Source organism: Egretta garzetta, unplaced genomic scaffold (genome assembly GCF_000687185.1).
Source record: "Egretta garzetta isolate BGI_Z169 unplaced genomic scaffold, ASM68718v1 scaffold426, whole genome shotgun sequence".
NCBI classification, from domain to species: domain Eukaryota; kingdom Metazoa; phylum Chordata; class Aves; order Pelecaniformes; family Ardeidae; genus Egretta; species Egretta garzetta.
Window position 1 is genome coordinate 2684044 of NW_009259977.1, and position 11043 is coordinate 2695086.

The 11043-nt window shown below is 45.9% G+C and overlaps 1 protein-coding gene across 4 annotated transcripts in view; it reads left to right on the forward strand.

The window, feature by feature from the left end:
- Window positions 1–10406, forward strand: part of TSC2 (TSC complex subunit 2) — a 34306-nt gene extending 23900 nt beyond the window's left edge. For 3 of the 4 annotated variants that reach the window (XM_035895916.1, XM_035895917.1, XM_035895919.1), the window contains 10 exons: window positions 2480–2640; window positions 2994–3496; window positions 4330–4405; window positions 5327–5413; window positions 5652–5838; window positions 6890–7029; window positions 7242–7320; window positions 8034–8125; window positions 8411–8509; window positions 8872–10406. In XM_035895916.1, coding sequence (XP_035751809.1) covers window positions 2480–2640; window positions 2994–3496; window positions 4330–4405; window positions 5327–5413; window positions 5652–5838; window positions 6890–7029; window positions 7242–7320; window positions 8034–8125; window positions 8411–8509; window positions 8872–9039 — 1592 coding nt within the window. In that variant the 3' untranslated portion in view covers window positions 9040–10406. The remainder of the gene's footprint in view (window positions 1–2479; window positions 2641–2993; window positions 3497–4329; window positions 4406–5326; window positions 5414–5651; window positions 5839–6889; window positions 7030–7241; window positions 7321–8033; window positions 8126–8410; window positions 8510–8871) is intronic. The other variant, XR_004842236.1, reaches the window with a different exon arrangement.
- Window positions 10407–11043: the final 637 nt, after the last annotated feature.

The following is an 11043-nucleotide window of genomic DNA, read 5'->3' on the forward strand; positions in this document are numbered from 1 at the left end:
TGTGTTTATGCCTCCTATTCATGTTGAGACCTTGTACCCTTAAAGTATCCCTTTGGCATCTAGTGAGCTTATCCCAGCTTGTTCTTTCCTTTGTTTTTATTTATTTATTTATTTATTTTTAAATAGGCTCTTGGTTACATTTTAAACTCTGTGCTTTTTAATTTATTTTTTTTTTTCATATAGTCTCTCCTTCCTTTTGATGTAGCTGCTCACTTGATTTCCCTTTGCAGTGGCCTCTTTCTCTTCCATGTACCAGTCCAGTTGTCAAGGGAAGTTGCACAGGAGCATATCCTGGGCAGGTATATTTATATATCTTTAAGGAAAAAAAAAAAAAAAGTATTGCCATAGAAGAACACCTCTGATTCATAGAAAATGTATCCCTCATACTTCATTTTCCCCTTCCATGTCTCCTGTCTGTACCCAGTCTCATTACTCTCAACAAATGGGATCTTGACTAGCATGAAGAAGTCCAAGCCAGATCCAACATTTGCAAGTGCAGACAATTTCCTAAAGCAACTTCTGTTTTAGCTGGGGTGCATTGTGAGTCATGAGGCACAGTGTTAAATGACCTGTCAAAATGTCTGAGTGGCTTGATTAATTGAATTATTTATTTTCAGCTTCATTTTACAATTGGCTTTGTGTTCTGCTAAATGTAAAAGCTCCCACTTCTGAGAACAGCATAGAATGCTACAGGATGAGCTACCCTGAAATGAAGTCCCACGCTACTCAGCCCTCAGGAATCTGTCAGAATTGAACGCAGAAAAGATAAAAGGAGCTGATATATATATCTGATACATATAAAGTTTGATGTTACAACGGATGCTGGTTAAAAGTTTTTTAAATAAACAAAGAAGAAATACATTTTAGGGGAAAACCTGCTAAATTCTAGCTTTTTGGAGGCTCTATAGTAGTGTAAACTCTTTCTCCACTTCAGTAAAACTGACTTCCTAATTAAATGAAGTGGAGATCAAATTGCATACCTGCGTTGCTTTGATAATCTGCAATGCTTTGCGATTTTAATTACAGGGTTGAAATGTCTTTCTGCCTTCTTTCCTTCACTGGAAAATTCTCTGTAGTGCAGCAGGGTATTCTTAACTGCTGGTTGTTGTTTACAGAGGCCTCTTAAAGCAACACAAAGATGCTGCAGTGAAATATTGTTCTGTACCTCTCCTCTCTGCTCATATTATTCTTTTCCCACCTAAAGAATAATTAGCGAGTGTTTGCATTATATAAAGCCACCAGCAATCTTGGCAGTAGCATAAGAGCTAGGGAAGTTTGGAAGTACTGGATTTATGCAGGTGTGTTCTGGCTTGGACAGCTAACCAGATCAGCACGTTGTTTTGGTTTTTCTTTTTTTTTTTTTTTTTTTTTTTTTTTAAATTTTGTTTTTGTTTTTAGAAGGTATGTGTGTGCAATGCTAACTCTTAATTGCTTCTTTGAAATAACTTTGGTCCTGCGAGCTGAAATCAATCCAGGAAAAGCTGCTTTAGTGATTTTTATTTATTTTTTTTTTTTGATTTTGCTGATTTTCTTTTTTGTGTGTGCTAATTTTTTTTATTTTATTTTACTTTGGAAAACAAATCTCGGCCTTTCAGATTGGTCTTCCAGTCCCTTGTGTGCGTAATGGGAAGCCTCCTGTTCTCCAGCCTTTTCCTCAGGACAAAAAAAGCAAGGCCAAGAGGAGCCTTTGGTCAGACTCATCCCTGTGGGTCAGGGTCACTGCCTGGAGTAGAGACAAGGTTAAATGCTGCGATAACCTCCTCCACCATAGGCAGGGCTTCCAAGGAGCTTTCTTGTCAGTGTGGTTTCAGTAACCATTTGTCTGATCAGATGGCACATGCAGGGATCCCAGTATTGCTGCAGTGCATGTATTACTCTTGCTCTCTTGTCCTTTCACATGTCTAGGGCTGAATCGTTTTGCTTCTGCTGAGACGTACTAGGAAAACTGCCAAACTGCAAGTAAATGGCTCCTAGTAAAATTTCTTACCTCCTTCTAGGCCACTACAAGGCACAGGAGCATTGCATTTCAATACAAGAAAAACTTACTTTTTTGCACACTTGAATAGAACTGATGTCTTCATTGCCTGGATAATGATGAACTTTTAATGCTAGTCTTGTACTTTCTTACATCTCTGTAGTTCCTGTCTGTCCTGATAACCAAGCATTGATGTACAAGGTCCCATTTCCTCATTCTGTCCCCTGCTTGTTCATCAGTAACAATTGGAAAAAACTGCACTTACTTTGACCAAAGCAGATGCAGCCCTTTGCTGTGAGGGTAAGGTGATCAGTTTTTCTATACAAAAGGGGAACCAGGAGCAAGTCTGACATGACAAGAAATCAAAGAACCAGAGCATTCATTCAATATGGCCTTCCATTGAAATCCCGTAGGGAAAAGGCTGGTACTTCAGAGGAGAGGATGGGGGCCTGCCAGCCTGTGCCTCTCTACAGACTTCAGTTCTTCTGCCTTGTGTCTCCATAGAGTCAGCGGTGGTGCTGGAGGAAGGGAGCCCTTCAGAAATGGAGCTAAAGGAAACCGAATCCCCAGCTGAGTCTCCAGAGAGTGAGGACATTGAGACTTCATGTTCTGAACAAGTCCTGAGTGAGGAAAGGTTTGGTAAACCCCAGGAGTCTTATAGCAGGGTAAGAAGAAACAGGTTAACCAGTTCTGCTCTGTATGCCAGGCCTGTCTTTAGACACATGGGAGAGTTGTCTGTGCTCAGATGAGTCCCTCTTGGCACCCTCTGAAAGAACTCACTACCAGTACCAAAACGCACATGCAGATTTAGAGTTTGGATGGCTTGCGAGGGACAGTGTGCAGAGCAGCAGCAGTAAATACCTGCATTATGCAAGGTCTTTGATCTGCATTGCTTTGTACTTGACACCTTGCTGCTCATCTTTCACTGGAAGGGTCAGGGGGTGCCTCGAGCGTTACTGTTGTTAGCTTTTATTTTGCCTATCAGAAAACTGTTCATCTTTGTTTCTCCCTCTTTAAGTCCTCCTCAACCTCTAGCCAAGAAGAAAAATCTCTGAAGTCAGAAGACCTGGTGGAGGGTGGAATTCCCATTGGGAGAGTCCTGCCGTCAGAGGATGGCCGAACACTGGAGGAGCTTTCCTTCCAGCCATCCCAGCCGCTCAGCAAGTCTAGTTCTTCCCCTGAGCTACAGACACTGCAGGAGGTCCTCAAAGATGCAAATGGCAGAGAAGTAACAAGGAGGCTGAGCACAGAAGTGAAATCAAAATCCCAGTCTGGGAACCTGGAAGGGGAAGGGCTGGGCAGTTGGCTGGGCAAGGGGGAGGACGCCAGAGTGACTGGGTCAGGCGGGTTGGATGGCACCGGTCCTGTCACCTCACCTCGCTCCCCCTCTGGGCACCGGCCCCGAGGATACACCATCTCTGACTCAGCCCCATCAAGGAGGGGAAAAAGGATTGAGAGAGATGCCTTCAAGAGCAGAACAGCAGCCTCCAATGCTGAGAAAGTACCCGGAATAAACCCGAGGTGGGTGGAGGGCCTTATCTGAAGCTAGAAATGGCGAGCTTAGAATTGCTGTGGCCATGGCTGGATTCGTTCAAAGTGGTCTGCTGGATTTGTGGGATCTACAAAACAGTATCTGATTAAAAAGAAAGATTAATTGCCTGCTTTTTCAGGAGCTAATACAGACATGTTGAACTCACTACCACCAAATTAACTTTGTGATTTAGGAAACAGGTCTCTTAAATGGTGAAAGAAACAGATAAATAGTTCCCTCATGTTCTTAATCTGTCCCAATTTAGGGTCCAGTTGCATGTGTGGCTTGAATGCAGGTCACCTGGGGTTAATTTTGCTGTGAAGGGGATGAATTACTAGTCTTGCAGTTCAAGAAATACAATGTGCAAAATACAAAGAAGGAAAAGAAAGGGTTGTAACAGTGGTTTTTTGAACTTTAGATATTGGTAGTTGCCCAAAATGGCCTTGTGAGACAATCTACATCTTACTGAGGGCAGGTAAAGTGCAAATGTCTGTAAAATCATTTATGTGCTCGCCTAGAAATACTCCCCATAGCTGTGATGCAGGAGTGCACTCTTACCCTCCGTTCTGTGCAAAGATTGCTTTTTGAAAGGGGGATTTGTGCAGCTCCCGCTGTTTGACATAACCATTGCTTTTTATGACAGGGGTCTATTACAAACTACAGGCAGTCCAGGCACCTGAAGTGTCTCTAGAAGATGAGTAATACTCTGCTAGCATTTTAATTGCTCCTCTTTTTCTTCTGTACGTAACGTTCTTACATACAGCAGATCAGAATTGATTTAATTTTTATGGTAACAAGACTTTTCCCCCCCTCTCTCCCTTAGCTTTGTGTTTTTACAGTTGTATCACTCCCCATTCTTTGGCGATGAAAACAACAAGCCCCTTTTGTTGCCAAATGAGGTAAGCAAGGACTTTTTTTAAATTCTTCTAGTTAATTTTTCTAACCTCTTTTTTTTTTTTTTTTTGAAAGTAAATGATAGTAATGAATGTCCAGCTCAGATGGTGCGATTTAAAGATGTTTCCTACCAATGGTGCTACAGATGGGAGATTTTCTGTACCCCCGTCCTGTTGGCTCCTGCTTTATGGCTCTTCATTGAATATGAGATACTGGGAGCTTTTGCTGGTGCTGTTTCAGAATCCCAGCCAGAAGGCAGGATGGTTTGTGGAGTTTTGGTTTTCGCTGGTAGGAGAAGTGCAGGATGAAAACTGAGCCTTAGGTGATACTGGCAGAATGTCACTAGACAGCCCTGTCAGCCCTCTATATGGTTGGGAGTGGCCAAGAAGCTTTCTGTGGTCGTATGAGAAATTAGCTGTAAACTTCCTGGAGAAGTAGTGCTGGATTGGGGCTCTTGTGACCTGAGCACCACAGAGCTCCTGCTGATAGCTTCCCCTTCCCTCACTTTAGGTTTGGGTGGTCGGGCAGTAGGGAGCCTCGGTGAGATGAGATGATGCCTTGTGCTTAAAATGTTCCTCAGAGCAAGAGACATGATCATTTTTCATGCCTGGAGCTTAAATGAAGATACGATGTAATTTGTCATGGCAAGTGCATCTAACCCGTGCAGTTTGCCGGATTAATCTCATCTGAAGTATAAAACCAAGACAGCGTGGTGACGGATGCCATATAGCACTGCTCTGTACCTCAGATGATGGCACACTGTGCCCTTGCAGAACAGAGTAGGGCAGCATTCATCAAGGAAGCTGCTAGTGAAGGTCAGGAATCTCTGCTTACAGTGTACTGTCGCTGTCCTGAAGGGGTTTTAGGGAGGGCAGAGGGTGTGCGGAGAGAAGGTTTTAAAGATGTGACCAATGTTTTAATGGCAGACATTTGAAAGATCGGTGCAGCTCCTGGATCAAATTCCTTCCTATGACACGCACAAGATTGCAGTGCTCTACGTTGGAGAAGGCCAGGTGAGTTGTGTGCAAATGCATTAATCCTTTAATGGTTACATCTCAGCAGAGGGCCAGGCACCAGTGCTCCAGCTGTGAGATTTGTCCTGCTCCTGCAGTAGCCTTGCTTTTCCTTAGTTTCTTGCACTAAAAATCACTGCCTGCGTGAAGCCCTTCTAGGAAGGTAATAACCTGACTGCTTGTGCTGATTGAGTGCTCTTGGCATTCAGTGTGGGACTCCCATGTTCTTATTTCCTAGAGCAACAATGAAATCGCGATTCTGTCAAATGAACATGGATCCTATCGCTACACAGAGTTCTTGACTGGGTTAGGGAAGCTCATTGAGCTCAAAGACTGTCAGCCAGATAAAATTTACCTTGGTGGCCTGGACGTGTGTGGGGAGGATGGACAGTTTACGTACTGTTGGCATGATGACATTATGCAAGGTAAGGTGGCTCCAGAAGTTGGAAGTGGAAGGTCTCTTCTCATCTGAAGACTGACCTCACTTCTACAAATTGTTTCCAGGGATGTAGTAAAGATGACCAGGGCTCTGTTCTCTTCCCATTCTCTCTGTGGTATCTCTGCAAGCCATGTGTTAACATTTGGGAAAGGTCCATACCTGCCTTATTTAAAAAAACAAAAAAAAAATCATACCACTTCTAAAATAGTCTGCTGTGTTAACGGTTGATATGGTTTGATGTAGAGGTTTGCAGAATAAGCTGTTTGTTCTTGAGCTGCTGTGAAGGCTGTTAATTGCAGGTAGCGTGTGCGTGTCAAAACTCTGCTAATCCTTTCTCTGAAGAACAGTCCTGAAAGCAGGAGGGTTGTCCTTACTGCGGTCATTGCTCATTGAACTGCAGCATGACCCAGCTCCCGCAGCACCAAGCAGCGCAGATACCGTCCAGGATCCAACAAGCTATGATGAGCTTCCCAAATGTTTTTGTACAGCCCTGTGCGCCCCAGTCACCGTACTTAGTCCAGTTCAGTGGAGCAGCTGCGGTTACTCACTGTGACCATGGAGCTGTGCAGAGCTCCGTTCGGGAAAGTCCTGGTTTAAGCTATTTAACTCTTCCTCCTCAAACCAGATTCTACTCACCATGCTACTGTGGTCGTAGAAGAAATACCCAGAAGCACTTCTGCAGTCCCCTGTTCATTTTCCATGTGCAGATAGATCGCTACCCTGGCGTGATGAGAACGCTTCTCCCACTATACATCAAGCACATGCTGAAAGCCAGGCCCTTAATTCACTTTTCTAAGCCTGGTGCTAGAGAAGACTGTGCAGGCCAGTACCTCACTCTGTGCTCCAGGTACCATTGGAGCAGTCCTGTGGGACTGGATTTGGCTGTCACAAATGGGGACAAACCTATTGAGAGAGTACAACTTAGGGTTTTTTTATTGTGGTGCTGGTACTATTTTGTCTTCCTGACAAGTTGACCATTGCTGCTTGCAGCACTGCTTTCCCAGGCCAGCCTAAGGATTTTTCTGTTTCTTCTTCAGCCATTTTCCACATTGCTACTCTGATGCCCACAAAGGATTTGGATAAATATCGCTGTGACAAGAAAAGGCACCTTGGGAATGATTTTGTTTCTATAGTTTACAACGATTCTGGAGAAGACTTTAAACTGGGCACAATAAAGGTACAAGATTTTACTTGTGGGTGTGTTATAAAATAGGTGTGGGGCTCTTTGTAAAACTTTAATTTGACATGTGTTGTCTTAGCAAACAGTGTTGAGAGCATGAATGGAGGTTATGTGCCTTGGGGGGTTCACGTGTGTTAGTTTATGGCATTCACAAGAATCAGATGGCTGCCAGTGAAATGTCTGTAACTGTTTTATTGCTTTCTCATTAGGGTCAGTTCAATTTTGTGCACGTTATCATTACACCACTTGACTATGACTGTAACCTGGTGACGCTGCAGTGTCGGAAAGGTAGGAATCCCTCCAGCCTTTGTTCTCAGTCTCTCCTGTATTGGTGGTGCAATAACTGCCTTCACTTCACAGTGGTTTTGTGTTTCAAAAGTAAAAACTTCCAGCAGCTCTCTGAAACCAATTTGCTGCCCAGTTGTGTCTGGATATGTCCTGTTCATGTATCTTCCCTGAGATAAGAGGTATCTTCCCATTGTACCGCTCATACTATCTTCAAGATTAAGACAAAGTGCCAGCAGAGCGGAGCAGGTCCCTCCAACAATTGCCTGGGAATACTGGAAGAGATATGAGGTGGAGGTCCCTGTGTCTTTGGCCTCTGCTGTCCTTCCCAGCACTGCAGGACCTGATACTTGGAAAATGGTCACGGCTCCGTGCAAGTTCAGCAGTGCTGGTGCAGTGATCATCAGGAGCCTTTGCTTTCCTTTTACCAAAGGGGCTCTTCTGGGGTGTTTTTTGCTCATGCTTTGCTTCATGTGATAAAGAGCCCAGCAGGCTCTGCTCAAACCTTTATGGAGCAGCCAGAATTTGAGAGCCAGTTGTATTAAGTTGCAGTGCAAGCTCTGTTACAAGTTCTGTTGTAAAGCAAGTTGGGAACTTCTGAGATGCTGTGATGCAATTCCTCAGGTTTATATTACTTATCTATTTAGTTACTGGCAACCTTTGGCTTGCTCTTAACCATCTTACAAGAATTTTTTTCTTCTTCCTTTAAAACAAAGACATGGAGGGTCTCGTAGACACAAGTGTTGCTAAGATCATCTCCGATAAGAACCTGCCCTTTGTAGCCCGTCAGATGGCCCTGCACGCTAATGTGAGTACCCCTGAGCTCACTGAGCTCTTCTGTCTTGCAGCTGGTGTCTTGGTCCATCACCAGCTCCCAAGGAAATGAGTAGGGCTTGCTAAAGCAAATAAGTAAGTTTCCTGCTTCAGTTATTGCTGTCAGCCTTTAAGTCAGAGTTAGTGCAAGAACGGTTATAGCTTTGAGCTGAATTTCAGCTGCTGTCGAACTACTGAAGCGTTCTGTTCATGTTATTGTCGTGGATATGTTAACGTGTCTCCTCTCTTTCCCCGCTTCTCCCCACCCTTCCCAAATTAGATGGCTTCCCAGGTTCATCATAGTCGATCAAACCCTACTGACACCTACCCATCCAAATGGATTGCAAGGCTGCGTCATATCAAGAGGCTAAGGCACCGGGTAGGTAAAGCTGTCTGTTCTTAGTGTTTAGAACTGGGCTGTACCTTAGAGCCTTACTACGAATAAGGCACGTAAAGTCAGCTATCAAAACTTGCTGACAATGTGTATGAAGGTTAGAAGCCAGCTCTTCTGAGAATGGCAAGTGTAGCAATGTAGGTCTGGACTTGCAAGCTTCCAAACAGCTTCCCTGGTGGCGAGGGGCTTGGGAACCTTCGTATCTGGAGTCAGAGCTGCACCCACTTGGCACCGTGCTAGGGATGGGTAGGACAAACTGTCCTGAGTAATTGTCCTGCCCTGCCCAAGTGGAGAGTAAAGAGAGTTTCAGAGAGAATGGAGCTTATCTGTGCTCATTTGACTTTCAGCTGCGTGAAGAAACCCAGTACCAGACTCCTGGCCTTCCCCTGCAGATTCATCCGTCTGCTCCGACAAAGCCCCCTTCCCAGATTCCCCAGGACCCTCCACCCACCTACGAGACTGGACAGAGGAAGCGGCTCATCTCCTCGGTGGACGACTTCACAGAGTTCGTGTAGATCCCAGCGGGTCAGTGCGTCTGCTCTGGGACGGACGAGGCAGCAGAAGTGTTTTACCTGCGTGCTGACTCCATGCGGCTGCATGGACACAGAGGAGCAGGGTTTGGCAGGCGCAGTGTGGCTGTGCCGCTTGCATGCAGACCTGGCATCGAACCATACCGGAAGGCTTGGATGTTTCACTGTCTCAGCCTGCCACGGTTGCCTGAGGAGGACACTGTATCCCAACAGATGCTCCAGGAGAGGACCAACCCTATGTGTTTTAATTTGGTTTGAGCTGTTTCAAGGCTTCCATCTCTGACAGGAACTTTCTTGCAGAACCATTCTTTGGCCTCCTTCCATGCCAGCTTCTGGTGCAAGCAGACAAAGTATGATATTCTGCACTTCATCATGTAGTTGGAAGGTGGCAGGAATTGTGGGAATTTTGATGACTTTATTGTGAATTAAATATCCAGTCACTATTTCTAAGCACCCTGGAATCCCAGCTCCTCTCCAGGCCTCAGTGCCTCTCAGCACTTGAACTCTTTAGGCTCTCAGACTTGTTCTGCTGCCAGCTTTGGTAAGAGTTAACTGGGGTTCTCACGTGAGCTGCCAAATGTGCAGCTTCAATTACCAAGGATTTGTCTCCATTTTGAGAGATTCACAGTCAACCCTCTCTCGTTTGGCAGAAATTATTTTGCTACCAGAAGTGATGCAGAGCAGGGAGGTGGGTGCCCCTGGCTGCAGCGGCAGAATGGCAGAGCTGGGGCACGAATCGACGGTGATGAACTGTCTCACCCACCGGGCTGACTGTGAGGATTGACCCAGAGGCCAGACCTGGCTTCTAGGTTCAGCTGCAGAATTCCCACTGGTTGCAGTGATGCTGGGGATAACTCTTGTCCTTCTCTGTGCACCCGCTAAAGCCCTTTTTGAAAGACTGCTGATGTCTCTCGGGGCGTTTCGCCTGTTGCACTAAGGCATAGTGACAGTCTCCTCCTGGGACCTCGACTGTTGAAGCGGTTAATGAGCGGTCCTTTCGGTGCACGCATGTATGGGTGGAGCGGGATTATGTAGCCCATCTTGTGCTAAGATGGTCATCAGACACTACACTACCAAACTGGGAGAAACCATGTAAGCTGGACTATACTGTGAGTACTTTATCTCCTGCTTTGTCAATGAAGGGGAAGCGTTGGCTTTTTGGTAACGGATAACAGCAGCGCCCTTGCAGCGGAGATGAAGACGAAGTGCAATCTGCACACATGACTGTGAAGTGACGGGCGAGGGGACAAAAGCGATGCTACTGGCTTGTGCAGGGCTGTTTGGGAACTCTAAGTGTACGTTGTGGTTTTGAGTGTTTATAAGTCGTAAAGGAAATAAAATATTCATATGGTCAGTGGGTTCTTACTGGCCTGGGAAGATTCAAACTGTGTTTCATAATAATGTAAATTCCTTCCTTCTTTCCCCTTTCAGTTTCCCAATCTGTAGCGCTCATGTTTTGGTAACCACCAGCCACCCCTCCAAGTGCTGGACATGGTGCAATACCTGGCTGCGTTCCAGTCCCTGTACTGGGGATATTCCCTCTGGTTCAGCTTCAGGTAACCTCTGCAGCGGGAGGGTGGGGCTTTTCTGTCTACATTTCCCACCCCGGGGAGCCAGAGCAGCTCGCCTGCCCTCCCGGGTGTGTGCGCGGCGGCAGCCTGGGGCCCGGTGAGCCCTTGTGCCGTACTCCGCCTCAGTGGAGCCTCCTTTACGCTGACCGCAGACCCTTCCCTGACAGGCTGATGTGGTTAATTACAGCCCAGGGCTGCCCCATTAGGCTGGCTGATTTAAGAAAGGGTCTCGTAATGTGCAGGAGACCTCAATTAAAATTCTGGTCACAAAGAAAATTCCAGTCACAGACGAAGAGACTGACAGCGGGCCGGGGAGGAATGGCTCTGGCCTGGCTCTGCACTGGCGCTGCTTTGCCCCTGCGCCTTGGCTGAGCGCTGGCTGGTAGCGATGAGGGGGGGCTGGAGTGAGCGTAACAAA